The sequence below is a fragment of the Vipera ursinii genome, assembly GCF_947247035.1.
Source record: "Vipera ursinii genome assembly, chromosome: 5".
NCBI classification, from domain to species: Eukaryota; Metazoa; Chordata; class Lepidosauria; order Squamata; family Viperidae; genus Vipera; species Vipera ursinii.
Window position 1 is genome coordinate 35,298,804 of NC_139518.1, and position 18,573 is coordinate 35,317,376.

At 35.1% G+C, this 18,573-nt stretch overlaps 1 protein-coding gene across 1 annotated transcript; it reads left to right on the forward strand.

The window, feature by feature from the left end:
- Positions 1-4,177: 4,177 nt before the first annotated feature.
- LOC310641357 (retinol-binding protein 2-like) lies at positions 4,178-16,627 on the forward strand (the record flags this gene model as incomplete). Its single annotated transcript, XM_083364334.1, has 4 exons — positions 4,178-4,250; positions 8,365-8,543; positions 11,913-12,014; positions 16,574-16,627. 4 exons carry the CDS (start codon positions 4,178-4,180, stop codon positions 16,625-16,627), a joined length of 408 nt encoding a protein of 135 aa, XP_083220460.1.
- Between the last annotated feature and the right edge of the window lie 1,946 nt (positions 16,628-18,573).

Genomic DNA, 18,573 nt, shown 5'->3' on the forward strand with positions numbered 1-18,573 from the left:
ATGCATGCATGCACACACAGTTCTATTTGCACAAGCAACATGCACGCACACATGCCACTCATCAAATGGAGTGTGCGTGCACACACTTGCCAGCTGCTCGTGCAAATGGGGATGTGCCATTTCCATGGCCCAGTTGCAAACAGTTCATGGCCCACTAGAGGGTCATGGCCCAGAGATTGGAGACCCCTGGTCTATGGGATGGGAAGGATAACCAATGCACACTATTTTTATATGTACTTCTTATTCCTGAATCTTTCTTGAATCTCTTGCTGAAATTCATCATGGTTTCTAAATTTCTTCAATATGAATTAACACTCTGATTTTCCTGGATTTATACTGAATGGTTCATTCCTAGCTATGGATTAAACGTGACTCAGAAATTCCACATTTTTAAAATAGCTTTCCATTTTTCAAATACTGCATTAATATTAATAGGTATAAAATAGTTTGGTCAGAATTATTTTACATTAACTTGAATCAATCTATATTATGCTCATTGATCAATTTACATATTAACATCCCTTTGGCAGGTTCTCTATGAATAACATTTAGAGCAATAGGTATTAATGAATAGTTAATTTCTTTTTGACTAAGCCCATTTTGTTTCTTGTTCCTTGCACTTAGAAACAGCTCAGTTGGGTTTATATGTTTGCTCCATAAATTGTAATTGATGTTAACTGCTAAACTTTCGCCTACAGAATTACATACAAAGCAGAATTTAGAGCACAACTTTTCATTATTTAGCTTCATCCACACAACATAACCGAACTATTCCACGTTCTGGATTTTTGCAATATAATGAATAATCAACTGATCAAACAATAAATTGCTGGCTTAAAAAAAACATTAAAGTCACCTCATTAATTAAGTCTAGCATGCTCAAGAATTCATTTAATTTAGGAAAGACTTGTGAATTAATATAGTTACCATCATATCTCAATAGTCCTCCGGAAAGTATAAGTTCCGGTCTCCATTTGTTTTTCTTTTCACACCAAATATTTTGGTGGTAAACACTTTATTCTTCTTCCATAAGACAATTTTACTTTATGAAGGTACTTCTTATAGAATCTCATTTAGTGGAAGTGAAATCAAAATTTCCCAGAGGCTTACCTTCTGCCTCTTACTGTTTACCGAAATGCCATGAAGGAACTTTGCCAGATTGTGTCCCGTATTTTATGGTTTGTCTCCAGAGACATTCTGACAAGCATCCACATTCTAAGGAAAAAAGCTCTCTTTCCCTTTCCTTTCACTTCAGTATGTTTGCAAATGCAGGCTAGAAGAAAATAACATTATATCTGGAATGCAGGTATAGCAAGAAATCACTTATTAAGTGGAATATGCAGATAACCTCCATGCTTCCTTAATCCAAAACTGTATTTCTCAACCTTAGCAACTTTAAAATGCATGTACATTGACTCCCAGAACTCCCCAGCCAGCCAGGCTGACTAGGAAATTCTGGGAAATGATATCCACAAATTGACTGAGAAACAATGAACTAAAGAGAGACTACTGAGAGTTGTTTTACTGACAAAGCAAATGCTTCCAGAATTGCCTTGCATAAAATTAATTTCATCATAGGAGAGACTAGGAAATACTTGACCATAATTCTATGTTCCAATTTGCACTACTCATTTTTTTAATGAAATTGTACATTGCCAGTAACATTAGAAATTCAGATATCAATATTATTTCAGAAAGCGATACTTTCTGAGTAGTTTCAGAGAGCGATACTATCACCCTTATTATCACCAGAGCCATCATAAGGTTCACTTAAATTATTCATGCTCTCTGACTCCACTTTTACATTTACATTTGATTATAATTACATTAATTAAATACAATTAATATGCAACATCTTGTGGATAGGTTTTTGAGATACTCTGGGAACTATACTCAAGGTTCCTGCAGCAAGGACTCAGATTGTTACTCCTGACTTAAAACCACAATATCTCGAATTATGTGGGAAATCACAATGGCATTCCCAAATTTTTATCTATCATAGCAGGAACAATAGGGTTATCCAAACCCCTTAAAGAAAGCCAGGTTGTGCTGGATCATACTTGGGATCCCACTACATCTGGAAATGATAACAGATAATCCTCAGCTTACAACCACAACTGAGCCCAAAATCTTTCTTGCTAAGTGAAACCTTTGTTAAGTGAGTTTTACCCTATTTTACAACTTTTCTTGGCAGAGTTAATAAGTGAATCACTGCAGTTGGTAAATTAGTAACATGACTGTTAAGTGAATCAGGCTTCCCCATTGACTTTGCTTGTCAGTAGGTCGCAAAAGGAGATCACATGACCCCCGGACACTGCCACTGTCATAAATATGAGTCAGTTGCCAAGCATCTGAATTTTGATCACGTGGCCGTGGGGATGCTGCAATGGTCATAGTGTGAAAAAAAGTCATAAGTCACATTTTCCAGTGATGTTGTAGCTTTGGATGGTCACTAAATGAACTGTTGTAAGTTGAAGACTGGCTGTACCATGTGGCAGAAAGCAGCACTGGACACTTACTTTAAACATCTACTCTAATACTTTAAACCATCAGGATATAGATTTTTTTCCTCACTGTTCCTTAAATATTACAGGGATCCTTTCTAGACTTTAATTTTTTTCTAAATGGATAATTGAATATAAATATATTTATTATAAGGGACGCGGTGGATCAGTGGGTTAGGATGCTGAGCTTGTCGATCAGAAGGTCGGCAGTTTGGCAGGTCGAATCCTGAGTGCTGCGTAACAGAGTGAGCACCTGTTACACGTCCCAGCTTCTGCCAACCTAGCAGTTCGAAAGCACGTAAAAATGCAAGTAGAAAAATAGGGACCACTATGGTGGGAAGGTAACAGCGTTCCGTGCGCCTTTGGCGTCTAGTCATGCCGGCCACATGACCACGGAGATGTCCTCGGACAAGTGCTGGCTCTTCGGCTTTGAAACAGAGATGAGCACCGGCCCCTAGAGTCGGAAACGACTAGCACGCATGTGTGGGGGAACCTTTACCTTTACTATATTTATTACGGTACTGTTAGAAGAGTATGCATAAAGTACAGGAGTGTTATTTTTTAAAAAATCATCAAACATCTATGTCACTGAGTTGTAATGAACTCAGAGTGGCTAAAGAGCTTTATAAAATATAAGACAATCCTATAACATCCAAATAAAATCCCAATGAATTACACACAATACCAATAAACTAGTTAATAAAATCCAGTGCATAATCCTTCCTCAAAGCCTTTCAAAGACTGGTCTTCACTATCCTTGAAGGCCATCAACAAAGATACAAACTAGCCTCTAGAAATAGGCTGTTCTGGACTATTAATGTCATGATGGAAAATTAGTTTTTCCTAGCTTCAGGAACCCCCACTGCATGAAACTGGAAGACCACAAGCAGCTTCTTCCAGGAGAAACTCTTCAGAGAGATAAACTGCAGGTGACATAGGCATCTGGAGATATCTACGTACCAAGTTATGGACAGCTTTATAAATTAAAAGCAGCACTTCAGCTACAGGGGTGATATAATACCTTGTGCTAAGTGTCCTAGTTGTAGCTGTTCGAAGAAATCCACATTAGGAGGAAGAAGTAGGAGGACTGAATGAAATGCCAATGTGATTATCTTGCCACTTGGTATTGTAGCAAGACCTCCTGCTTTTTCTACATCAGAAGCATCCAGAAGTACCTAAACAGCTATGTTGTAGTAGTGCATGGAACATTGGTGTGCCTATCTCAAGCAGAGTGGGATTATTGGGAAGAAATTAGATGTTGCTTCTTTTAAACTGAACTGAATCAGCTAGATAGCACTCCTAATAAAATTCAAACAGAAGTCAAGGATCTTAGACATTTTTAAAAACCAAGAATGCAACCAAGTTAGACTTGTTAATTTGCCATTATGGAATACATATTTCAACCATATGCTTTCATAAAAAATATTCTATTGTCTTTTTTCTTAACATTTTACAAAGGTCATTGCAACATCATTTTCCTTCTCACATCTAGTTCTTCTTTGAACTTTAATAACGAACATAAAGTTCTGCTTAGATTATCTCAGTGACCCTTAGACTTTATTATATTAGAAACCATAAACTACATCCAAAGAACTATAAAAAGGATAGAATTACAGTTCATTCTTTTTGGAGAACTACCATTTCATATTCCATAGCTAAACTACCTAGCAGCAATGCCTGCCGATTACACTGGAACATGGGAAATGGTATTAAATGAAAACTTTGAAAGTTATATGATTGCTTTAGGTAAGTATAAACTTAATTCAGATGATTAAATTCTATATTTACAATACAACAAGGTACTTTGAATGCGATTGCTTAAGCGTGTATTAAAATCTAACCAGAGATAATTCAAATATTTTTAAAACAGTGCTTTACATCCTATGGAAGCATATGAAGCCTTCAAATTATACGCATACAAAGTAGTATAGATTAAAATAATTCAAAACCTAAAATTACAACAAAAATTTATGTACACTGTTAAAAGGTTTTAACACTGCCAATCAAGACAACAGTAGTAAAATATCCTTTAATCCTACAAAGCACCATGCATCATCTGACCATTTTTATGTATATCTCTGGCAAATGCAAAAATGGCTTACAAAACTGGGTACAGCATTAAAATAGGTGACAAGAGATTTCTACTTATTTTTATGAACTGTAGAGCTTATGAGAATGTATTCTACGGATTCAATAGAATGGATATTGGCCAAACAGGAGAAAAGATGAAGGTTGTCCCAAGGTGAGACTCCATCCCATGTTTATCTCAGTTATATCAGTCATAGGATTCCACATGTAATACATTGACAACTGGATCTTAAATTATATTTCCGGTATTATCAATACAAGAACCCAGAAGACACAATCTTAATTGAGCAATCTACTGTAGAGATTATGGTTGCCAGATTTTTTTTTAAAAAAAGGAAATCAGTAGCATTGCTGCATAGTAGAGTTGTTCTTACTCATTTCACCTTCTACCTAATAATGAATTGCACATATATAAACTCTGATTTACTGTAATAGCTTATGCCTACTAAGGGACATCAAACAAACAAAAATTACCATTAGCATTGAACAGATGGCTGGTATATTAACAAAACTAGTCAACTGTTAGGAGTTCCTGGACTAAATATGAGCTCTAATTCTCAGGCTGTCAGTTCTAAAAAGCGCTGAGTTTCAGATGTACAACTCCTGCACATAGTGCCAGCCATCAGTGGGGCAATCATTCTGCAAAGGTTCCCTTTTTATATACAGTATGACCTGTTGCATATTCTTCCCTCTGAACAGTTAATCAGGCAATGAAGTATTAGTATTACATCTTTACTTTTTTAAAGACTTCTGGGACAGATTTCTTCTTATACAGTATATAATTACATTAATTGCAACACAATAAGTTTACTAGTATAATTATCAGTGTAAATATTTTCAATATTTTATCATATTTATGTATATGATGCCCTTTTTTACTTTCACAAGAAAATAAAAAAGAATATAACATAACTGTGCGCCAGCCCTCTGGAACAGCTTGCCAACCGAAATCCGGATGGCCCCCGACCTCCGCACCTTCCGGCACGACTTAAAAACTCACCTGTTCCAGCAGTCCGGCCTGGCCTGATAGCTCTAATTGGGGTCCCAGTTTGTTTTTACTATTGTTTTTTCACTATTGTTCAATCTGTATACCTACCTTACTCTGTACACCGCCCCGAGTCCCTCGGGAGAAGGGCGGTTTATAAAAACAAACAAACAAACAAACAAACAAACAAATAAATAAATAAATAAATAAATAAATAAATAAATAAATAAATAAATAAATAAATAAATAATATTTTGTTCAGATTTTCCTAACTAAAGACAACACTAATAAATTCAATAAAAGGTAGCAAACTGTATTCAAATTTTATAAGAATGAGAATGTAGTACTTAATAGGGTAAGGTAAAGGATGACAAAATAAGATGTCTGTGTAGATATCTCTCTCTGTGTGTGTATGTCTGTGGGCCTATGCACCTGTTTGTATGTAAATATATGTTTCTTTATATTTTAGGTTCACTAAATTGTTTCTTGGGTAGTAGGATTGCTCTATGGCTCTCTTGAGGAAACTTGCTAGATATTTTAGCTGCAAAATATTATATACTTTGCAAAAACATTCAATTTTATCTATCAGATATTCTAAGCTTTCACTTAGAGCAAGATACAGTTGCATCATGATTCAAGTTCCACCTCTTTAGTACCTCTCACACATGTACAAATGGTCTAGGGCTTACATCACAACACTGCATTTGCTGTTTTGTGCTTTGCAATCTTATCAGTGGCAACCGCTAGAGGAGGAAATGGATAATAAATGACACAGCTTTCTATCTTTGAGCTTTTGGCTGACAGAGGTGAAATACATCTTGAATTCAAGGACATGTTTACAACAATCTTGGTTGACTGCTATTCCCACTGATGAATTTGTTTAGATCATCACTAGTGTCTTTTACTGAAATATGACAAGAAAGAAATCAACCCAATCTTTTTTATATTTGATCTTTTGCATACCATTGCTCTTCAAATACCCTATTCTGATCATGATCAAAATAAAGTGATAACATTATGTAATGGAAGGCAATGATGATTAAACTACAAAACTACTAATGCTTTCCAACCCATTTTTCACAGCAAGTTATGAACATAATGAGACGGCCAGTTTGGTCTAGTGCAGGGGTTCCCAACCAGGGGTGCTTACACCCCCTGGGGGTGTGAGATGATATTCCAGGGGGTGCAAAAACTTGGGTTTACAAAATTATAGTGTATATGCATAATTTGTTACATTTCGAACTTTTGTAAGGGGTACAAGAATATATCAGAAGCGTTCTAGGGGTGCAGGGTATAGAAAAGGTTGGAACCACTGGTCTAGTGGTTATGGCACCAGGCTAAAAAGCAGAACATGAACTTGCCAGGCAAGTCAGCTGAGTGACCTTGAGCCAGTTACTTTCTCTCAGCCTAACTCACCTCACAGAGTTGTTGTGGGGAAATAGAAGGAGGAGGGCTGTTGGATATGTTCATCACCTTGAGTTATTTGGAAAAACAAAAAAGGTGGGATACAAGTAAACAAATAAATAAGTGTTTCAATCTTCTGTTACCTAGATGGAGATTGGTTCCTTTCTGAGCTATGGTTGCTCTCTCTTTCCACCCATGTGATTATAACATTCAAATACAAAGTAGATTAAGGTAGAAAAATACCTGTGGAAAGGAGTTCTCCAAGCACAAAGGGATATTGAAGCTCTCCCAAGTGCCTTTAATGTCTGAGTTTCAGTAATTTATTGGCCTGCTAAACAATAATAAAAGCTAACTGCCTTTAATTGTGAATTGAGCATGTGGTTTACTATTCAGGTCATGTGTGAACTGCTTACAAATGTTCATAAATCCTTATTGCACTGTAGCTAAAGTTTAGAATTTGCCACCATGAAATTTAGTAGCTATGAGATTCTGCCAAGAGATGTGGCTACCAACTTGACTGGCTTTTAAAAAACAAAAGTTGGACTCATTCATGGAAGTGATGGGGGTCAATGGATATTACCTACTGTTTCTCAGGCAGAAAGAAGCTTCAGATGCAGATGGGCAATTCTTTGCTGTTGTACTGTTCCTGGTGCTCTCCATCATGTTTCTTTCTGTTACAACACCTCTCTAGTGAGATGGCTAAATATCTTTATTTGAGAAGTGGTTAAGAAATTGTATTTGTCTTGTCTGAAATCACAAAGCTTGGCATGCAATAGGGTCTGGTGTGAAAAACTGACCATAATAGTCAGTGTACTAGCCAGGAGGAGAACAGCGATAGAGAACTTGGGTGGTAATGGCACAAGGAATTATCTGATTGACAGAGAAAGAACTTTGCATTGAGAATCCTATTTGATAATTGTAGCTTCTATCCATATCACATCAGCACATTAATAACTTTTGTACAGTTCTATAAAAGTAGGCTTAGATAATGAGATATTCTTCTAGTGGAAAATATGTATAAATGTATGTATGTATATGTCATCTTTTAGAGCACAGTCTTGTATGTGTTTTCCTAGAAAATCAGTCCCACTGTTTTCAATGGGAATTACTTCCAGATCCTTACGTGGAAGTCTGCTATCTTGAGATAAATTCCTACTCAAAAGTAGGCAGACATGGCAATTTAACAAGGGATTTTTTTTGATGCATTGACCACTTCAAAATAACTTATTAAAAATCAGTTCATAGAAGAGATGTGAAGTCCCTTTAAAAAGCCAAAAGTCTTATTGGGCATCTGCATAACCTCACAAGTTTGTGTTTTTATATTTAGAAATCAAATTTAATCAGGCGCATTGTTAAAATGCATATCTCTTATTCCATCTGCAGGCATCGATTTTGCTACCCGTAAGATTGCAAACCATCTAAAACAAACAAAAGAAATTATTCAAGATGGAGACAATTTCAAGACAAAAACACTGAGCACTTTCAGAAACTATGAATTGAATTATACCATAGGAGTGGAATTTGAAGAGCACACCAAGGGGCTTGACAATCGAGTTGTGAAGGTAGAAAACCTATTATTTGTTTCCCATTTACACAGCAGTCAATATAAGCCCCTGACATTCAAGTAAATAGGTTGAAAGCAAATTAAAATGTTAAATAAATGCTTATTTATAAAGAAGTTGAAATTTGCATTTCAGAAACTAGATGCTTTGCTAGTGCAACTATTTATTCTATATGCAAATCATGACAATTTCTCAAGCAGATGACAGCAAGGTAAAATTACTTGTTATTTGCTTTCAACTCTTCATGGTTCCAAACTATTATATTTCCCTGGTTGACTGCCATAGACTTACTTCATAGTTTGGCACAGAGAAAATCAGATTCCTGTTAGCCACAGTAGTCGCTGCCCTTTATTCTTCTAGGCTGCAGCACACAAAACATTTTACTTGTGGTGAGCAAAACTAGGTAAAACCTATTGTTTATACAAAGTCCCTTAGCCAACTAGAAGCCTTTCAAGTCCATCTTGCTATTATGTTGCAAGATGGCCCTTCCTCACTACCCTGCAAACAAAAGCTGTCCAGACTGGAAGCTGAACTATCAGGTCTGGAGAAGATAGAGAAACTAGGGAAAACTTTAATGTATATTACAAGGGAAATACATTCTTTCCTGCTGTCTTCCAATCAACAGCCAATCTGGCCTCAGGATGCTGGGTGCTGCTTGGATTATTAATGAGTTTCATAGAAGGTATTGATCAGATGCCAGCAAAGGTTTGTTTCATTGCTTTCACCCTGGATTGAGACAGAATAAGACTGGGGACTAAATTTCACTAACACCAGTTCCAAAAGGTGTAACTCTTTGCACCTGATTCTAATGGTGTCACAGGCACCCGATGTAAATTGTGGCTTATGTGCTTCTGTATCAGATCTCCAGAACAGAATAGCAAACATTACAATCACCTAATTATTTTTTCCCAAGGAGAATGGAGAGATTTGCTACTTATAGCCAACATCTTCCCTATCATCTGTGACCTTTCTGTGCCCTGACATCACAGCATGCTCCTCATAACAAAGCCATCCTTTACCAGCCCTATTCAGGAGCACAAAACTGCCACTTTGCTGAACTTTCAGCAACCTCAATTTTCTCTTTCTATCTCAGTCCTGTTATGTGACTACAGGAAGAAAAAGCACCTCATTTCTTTTATAATTCTCTCTGATTTCTTATCAGGGTGATTTCTACCCAGCATTCCTATACCAACATACTGCTACTTGGTGTGTGGGGTTTTTTTAGCAAAAGCAGGGATTAATTATTGTTAAGGGAGTCATTCTGCTTCTTTCTGAGAACCAGTTTGATCTATTGGTTAAGGGACCAGGCTAGAAATCAGCAGTGTGTGAGTTCTAGCCCCACCTTAGGCATGAAAGCCAGTTGGTTAACTTTGGGCCAGTCACTCTTTCTCTCAGCCCACAACATCAGTCTTGGGCAACAAACCAGTCAGTTAATTCCTGTCACAATGAATTAACATTTGGTTGATACTAAAAAAAAAAGTAGACTGTATTTTTGGGGAAAATGCTCGGAAGCAAAAAAAATCTGTACTTTCTACTTCTTCAGTGTAGAGTGTTGCCCAACCCCGATAAATTGCATAGATGTTTTCTCCTGTTAATCACTGTTATAAACATGGGCAGCATATAAAATAAAATGCAAAAACTAACTTGGATTGGGGGGGAATTACCTCTCATATCAAGACAAATGATATCTTAAGTTTTATTGCCCTTCCTATCACCTTCAGAAGAAGTTACAATCAAATACTTCCCAGTCAATAGACTGAAAGGTATAGTAGATAACAAAAAGTTTCAGAACAGATGGCTAGATATCCTACCCTACTGCAGCTTTCGAGAATAGAGTTCTCAAGGATGGACAGCTTATAGTTGTGTTTCTCAATGTTGGCAATGTGTGGATTTTAAGTCCTACAATTCCCAACCAGCATGACCTATGACTTATGCTATCTTTGCATTAACTTTAAAATTTTTAGCAATTTTTTACAATTTGCTATTAAACTGATGAAGAACTACTAAGATTATATATTATATTACATTACGTTACATTATGTTATATTTCAAAAAGTGAGATTTTTACAGGATTTTTTTCTTAATTCCTCCTCTTCCTCCTGATGATTTTTCTATTCTGGCACCATCCAGATAGTTCTCCACTTGAAAAAAAGATTACTCCTCAAGCTGAAAAACCTATCCAAGTTTGCTATATTTAAAAAGCTCTCTAGTCCAGTTCAGGTCTACAGATTTTTCAAAAATAGTAAGAGAAAATGTGAATAGAGACTCAAAAATATCTACCAACATTTATAAAATAGCATGTTTGATGAGCAACAACAGAATAAAAATCTTTTGTTCTTTTTTTAAAAAAACTTTTTCTGCCCCTTTGCCTGATGCTATTATTACTGAAATTCACCTTGCAATTTCTCTAAAACTTTATTGCCTGTTCAGGAACTGCCATTTACTACCTTTTCCTCTGGGTACATGAATATGCTTTGAATTATTTTGCTGCTGTTATTCTTGGCATTGGCGGAAGATGGGACGGCTAGGATTATTAACCTCTCTGTCATTCTGATACTTTCCTAGCTGCTAGGGTCTGATGGATGTATGGGAACAGGGAAGTGGTACATCACTGTAAAAATGACTGCAAAATGTTACATGGACATTCATACAGAACTTCTTCATAATAAAAAAATACAAAAATACAGATTCCACTGAAATTCCTTTTCTTTGGAAAAAATTATATTGAAATGAAGAAATATTTTGCACTGCACAAGCAGAGCAGGCTTTCAAAGGTTAACTATCCTAGCAATTTGATCTGTAAGATGGAACCTTTCTTCCAAGAATTTTTTAGTTATTTTTATCCTGTACTATGTCTCTAATAAATAGCTGCTTTATTTGCAACCTTGTAAAACAACTGGGAGATTTAATCATCAGTTAGTGTGTCACTTTTATACAAAATAATTTAATTTAATCTATTCTGCGCTGAACACCACCCTAATTTATTTACTTAAATAGAAATATATGTGTGGATGTTGCAGTAGTTTAAATAAAGCATGACTTTTCTATTGGAGATTAGTTACTCTCCTCTTAAAGCAGAACCAAATTTCATATTGGTTTCCCTTTCTAGGGAATACTTCCATCATAAGCAAATTTGTGTAATTTGTTTCCGTGGTTATTTCATGAATCAGGGTGAAGAGCTGGAAACATGAAACATCAGTGCCAGTCTTAGTTTGCAACCAGAATTTGGGATTTTACAGAGGGATGGCTGTATTTCCCTTCACCCTTTTTGTTTTTCTCCTGACACATTCACTGAACTGCATTTAGTTCCAGGTTTAAATATTTCAATTTCTAGAATGTTGCTTAATACCATCTTTTTAATCCTTGAAGACAACAGTGACTTGGGATGGTGACAAACTTGTCTGTGTCCAGAAAGGTGAAAAAAACAATAGAGGCTGGAAACATTGGATTGAAGGAGACAAACTGCATCTAGTAAGAAACAAATATGTTGATTTTGTATAATAAAAAGCTGTTCTACATCAACTCACTTTTATAAGGATTTTTAAAGCATTTAGTATATGTGTATATGTGTGTGTGTATGTATATGTGTGTATGTATATGTATGTATATGTATGTATGTGTGTGTATATCTATCTATATCCATGTATATATCTATATATGTATATGCATGCTGTCTTGTTCTGAAATTGCTTGGATATTCATTTCGGATATTTTACTCTCCAATTTTATCACCACACATCAGACAAAACCTCACACGGTGCTGATTCTGATCAGCACCATGTGAAGTTGCAAAACAAAGGTTCAGTTCTTTTCTTATAAGGTAACCTTGGCTAGTCACTCTTTCCATGCAAGTTCCCTAATTATACCATACTTCTGCTAACAGAAAAGTGTCCATGCGTGTACAATTGCACTATGCACGTCAGCTTTCTTTTGCAGGTATTACAAGAGCAGCAACCGGATAGGTATTTAGATTACTTGACTGGATAATAGGGTTACTGATTCAGCCCCAAACTGCACCTGTTATAAAGATGAAATGTGACAAGCTCATATATATATGGTTTTATGGTTAAATTTGGTTTCTAAATTTGATATATACATTTATTTTATTTATATATCAAATTTAGAAATCACCCATCTCCCTCACAGGTGCTACCTGGAACAGGAATATTATATAAATAACTACATGGGTATGTCTTTAATGGATTTATTAACTGCTTTTTAAGAAAATGCAAGCCCTGTTTTATGGCTAAGAGAATTCCTAATAAAACCAGGAAAAGAAATACTTTAGTAAAAAAATTAAAAACTCAGATAATTTTGAAAGTTGTGATCCTTTCCATAAATATTGAAAGTAAGAAGATGCTTCCATAACTGGGATGCTGCCTCTGAAGGAGGCTTATCCTGTGTTTCCCCTTTGTTTCCCGAGCCAGGGTCACATGGGAGAATGTAATCTTTTATTGCCTTATAAGTCAGGGAATCACTACCTTAAACTTGTCCAAAAAAAACAACTACATGTAAAATAAATAAGGCTAGAGCAAAACAGCCTGATAAACATTCATTGCTCTACTCTGAATTTTAAGGAATCTCTCCTTATTCAGGATTAAAGCATGAGACTCCTTTTCATGTTAAGAAATAAAATTAATTCTGTTTGGAGATATAGTGGGAGATGATCTATAAGCACTTTTGTTTCACCTGTCAGTTTTACTATGAGACAGACTACAGATTATGTCAATCATAAAAAAACAGCACTGAAGTCAGTGAGGCCATTATAGTAACAAATACTATTTATTTTAGGAGGAAATTCAATCTCAGAATACCCTTTCAAGTGTACCTATTGATTTGTAATGGTATTTCTTTTAAGTTAAAAAGAGATCTTTTTAAGGCAGGCAAATATGAGGCAAGATGGCAGAATTGGGATTCTCCAATCTCTTCCACAATCAAAAATGATAAAAAAATGTGCACACCCACTACCCAACAAACCACACTATTTCCTTATACCGTTTCAGCTTCATTAGTCTGCAGATCAGCAGACTTTGTACTTATTTGAACAGTTAGAAATTAATGTTTGATGGGCTTGCTTCTGTTTTCATTTAATAGCCCACAAGCAATTCCAGGTAGTAATTAAAATTAGGAAAACGCTGACCAAAACTCTACCATTATTTATTGAGGAAAGTATACAGTATAGGATATTCTAGCAATAAAACCTGCTGCAAAAGATTAGAACAATCAGTTGGTTCAAGCCACCTGGCATTTATTTATTCATGGGCACAATCTCAATGTTCCATACTGAGGTTGTAAAATTGTAATAGTTGCATATTTTTGTTAATTAAAAACAAATAGCTCAAAGTGCTATGGAAAAGTGAAGTGGAATCTACCTTTTGTCACAATATAATTTTCCAGTAATTGACAGTAATAAGTATTTTCCTCAACTTCATTGTAAGCTATGGGGAATACGATTTAATACAAGAACCCTCTTCTGTAGGCTGCACAGAAAAGCAGGCTGAAAAAATGGACTAGACTAATCACCAGGCATACATCTTATCTTTAAAACATATAATTTAGTGCTGTTGAAGAAAAGCTGGATTCATATAGCTGAGTTCATAAATGTAATTCAAACAAAAACATAGAAAACTTGAATGATGTAAAGAAAATTAAGCAGTCACCAAAGTATGAGAAACGATAAATGAGAGATTAAATAATAAAAATGTTCAAGTGAGTGGTTTCAAAAATGAGGACATAGGAGGATAACTACATTTCCACATAGTTGTATTTCTACTGACTTGGATCTCTCCCAGCATCTCTCCCTCACTAGTGCCCCCCCAAAAGCAGGCCAATGGAGGAAGCATAAAATATGACTCTCCAGCCAGCACTTTGCTGACCCTCCCGTCCTTCTCATTTGATGGCAGACGAGAAGCAAAGCCCAGTAAATGGGAAGTAGCAAAGCTATCAGAACGACTAGAAGTGATGGGTACATAGCAGAAACCATGGAGTCTTGACTTTACAGCCAGATGGGGAAATAAAGAAGTTCTTACCAATGAATTTTGGCATATGTTCAGTAGAATCCTTGAAAGAAGGACACCCAAAGCATAATTAATGTCATGTTTATTTCCATGATTAAATTCCATAATTAACAATGAGAACAGGGCTGCAGAAATCCAAATAATGACTAGATAACCTCAAAAAGCTACAGGAAACTAAACTTTGCTTCCAATTAGTGGCTGTCTGATTTTTTGCTGCCTAAACTTGGTAACATTGTTCCTCTTCTCCACTGAGATCAAATTTACTTAATGGGTTAGAAATTTTAAGTAATCATTTTTAAGCATTTTCAATACTCAACTCCAAACTACTTTTCTCAGAAGGTAAGGAAATTATTTTCAGAGGAACATACTTTTAAAATAAGTATGGTTAATATTGCAACTTAATGCATTAATGTTTAACATTCTTAGCCACAATTCATTTTTCATTAGATGCAAACATTGACTTGCATAATTCCTACGGAAAAAGAACATCTGTATATCCTGCTACCTTCTTCCAGGTCCATTATTCAGTCTTGCTTCAAAACCTATTAAGAAGACCCATATTTTTCTAGAATAGATACAACTATTCTAGTAAAATAGTCGTAAATCCAGAGATTCTATAAACCTAGTTCTACTAACACAGATACCTTGGAAGACATAGTTGATAATTTCTGTTCTCTTGAGAATTATATTAAAAAGGTACTGTAATTATGACTTTGCAGAATGGGATTTTCAAAAAATTGGGGAGCATGATTTTCTAGTGCTAGAAAAAGACAAAAAAATTATTCCCATAGTTCTCAATTAGTTTACTGAATTTAATATCACAAGAGGTAGTAATAATGATTAACTTAAAACTTTTTACATAGTCCACTGTTAAATATAGATGCTTAGGAACAGAACATATATGATTGGATAATTTGGGAAACAAGGAGCTACTTTGATGATCTTTTAAAGCTGCTTTGACTAGTAAGATTGTGCTGAACCCTAATAAGTTTGGTAGGAATCATGTAGGACTATACTATCCATATTAAAAAAAAACTTTGATATTTCTTCTTCTGAGTAATAATGCTCACAGTACCTCTTATGACATGACAAAATTCATAGTAGCTTCATGTGACCTGCAAAGTAATTGTGATTTTTTTAAAAAAAAGTAAAAACACAATTATGTTTGGAAGTGATTTTTAAACTATTTCATCCCGGAATCATTAATTCCATTTTACAGATAGAGAAACACTCGATAGTGGTTTATTCTATTGATCTGACTGCAAAAACAAGAGCTGAAGAAAATCATCTGCCCATAGTCCTCTTGCAATACATCATTACTGTTCTGTAGCATCTTCTCTTCATTTTTATTGCTGCAAGCCAAGCCTTAAGAACCATTTAAGGAATTAACAGCAATGTTGAGAGACTGTTACTATAACTTGAAAAATATGATTATAAAAATCTTCCCTTACTTTGTACCAAAAGATGTTCCTCTATATGTAAAAAAGATATCCACATAGAAACAAGTAGCTCATATCTAAGACTGATGGCCTCTCATGATTAAAATACATTCAAAACTCGCCAATAATGCTACTGACCTACTTTGTAACACTTGGTATAACATGCCAAGACCCACTTTCTGCAGACACATAGCAAATACTATTGTACTTACCTTGTTACCTTTAAAGCCTTGCCTTTTCTCCTTTTGCAATTTCTTGTTGCTCCAGTAGTTTTAATGCACTACAGTATGTGGGCTAATAATAGACTATGAAATGTCCTACTGTTACAGAGCAATTTTCATACATTTTTCATTTTTATCCTTTTAAAAACTCAACTGAAGTGTCCAAATCTAATTACTGCAACCTGTAGTGCTTACTGGCTGATTGGTTACATAAAATACATTGTTCTTTTCCATTTAATAGTCCAGCCTCATTCTTAATGTGGTGCCTGAGTTGTTTTTATCTTTAAGGGAAGGCATGGAGTACAATAAGCACAATGAAAAAGCTCTGCTTTCTAATGGTTCTTCTTTTATAGGAATTGACTTGTGAAGACCAGGTGTGCCATCAAGTCTTCAAGAAGATAAAATAGACTGATGAAGCTGATGTAGCTGCCACATTTGTGTTGATTTTTTTCTAATGATAACTATTGGAATAAAAGTTTGTTTTTGTCAGTGATCAATGGTTCTGTTTGATTAGCAAATTATGCGTAAAAATAATATTAAACACTTGCACACTTTACAATGGATCTTTGCCTTCCAAATAGGAATTAAACAAAAGTTTTGTTCTATTTTCCAAACCTTAGCAGGTCTATTTTTCTAGTAACAGAGATATCCTCATGCAATGATGCAAAAAAAATGTAAAAGTTCATGCTGACAATAGTATCTCTATATGTTTTCTTGTCTTCTTAATACATTTGTGTTGTATCTAAGAATAAAGTATCACCAACTGGTTTCACATATTGTACTGAGACTGTAAGTGATTTGCCTGGTACCATCTTAGTAAGATATGCTAAACCTAGTGCAGCTTATTTAACAAACTATATTTAAACATCCTGGTTTAGTGTAACATGTGAACCTAGCCTCTCTGCCTTGTTTAGATCTGGGTCACTAAAACACTTTCCTTGTGACAAAATGGTTCTATAGCAAAACAAGAGGCATCAATGAGATCACTTATTTAAACCATCTTTTCAGAAAAGGTTAACTCATGCTGCTCGAGGTTCTTGACATACTACAAAGCATACCCTTAAATTAAGCAAGCTTCAATTACTTTGAAAATATCAGATGAGAATATGACTAAAAGTCATTTCATATATTTTAAATTTATACATATGTTTATGTATAAATATGCAACTTAAAAATCTGGATAGTTAATCTTCAAATGTAGAGCATATGGTTATATTAATTAGGGAGATAAAATTGCTAATTTATTGCACTAAATGATTATTTGTTATGAATCATTGATTAATCCAGTCTGGATTCATGGAACACACTAAATCAGGGGTGTCAAACTGCCAGCCCATGGGCCCACCCCATTGCGGCAATGGGAAAAAAGTCACAATATGTCACGACACGTCATGTGACATCGCAAGTTTGATACCCGTGCACTAAAACATAAACCTTGATTTATAAATTAGAATAATTGAATTTACATTATGCAAAGCAAAACTAACCCAACTACATTATGGCTTAAAATAATGTGCTAACTCAGCCAGCATATGCTTGCCTTCACAACATGTAATTAAAATTTGACTAGTGAAGGACACCAGAACATGCTGAATATTTCTGCAAAGATGAGTATTTTTTACTTAGAAGATGGGTTTTTGGACATTTTTAAACTGCCTAGATCACAGACTATGTATGTACACTCTGTTAAGTCTCTTTTCTTTGATATTTCTGTATCAATTGGCCTTTTATAATCTGTTAGCCAGTGTTTTTCTCCACATCTGCAGGCACAATTTTATTACTAACTTTTCTGTTGCATGCCATATTTTTGTAGATATTCTGTCAATTCTTGCATCCTTCTGATACAGAAATGCTCAGAGTGCTGATACAACTTCATCTTCTAGTATTAGATGTTCTTGTAAAGAGAATACCTGTTATTTTGAATGTTGACTTCTCTGTTGTACAGAATTTCAATATATTCCTTCCATCTTTGCCTAATTTTCTAATATCTGTTCTATCTGTTCGTTGTCAGTCTTTTAACGCATCTGTTCAAAATTGAAATCTCCTTTTGAGTTCAGCTATATCTTTTAAACAATCAATCAATTTCAATGGACCTGACTCCAAATAATTCACAGAATAAAGGAAGACTTTTCTGTTTAACTATATCAGTTTTGATCTTCTGTGTCTTTACTGATCACAGTCTAATATTGTTTCTTTTTTCATGAAATTCTTTAAGTGCCTTCCTGAGGGTTTTTTGTTCTTTTTGCTTTGGCTTTTCTTTGCAATTTCCACCCTTTTCTGATATCCAATTTACTTTCTTCTGTTTTTTTTAATCTATGGTAGTCTCTTTTCACACCCATCTTTTATAATTTCT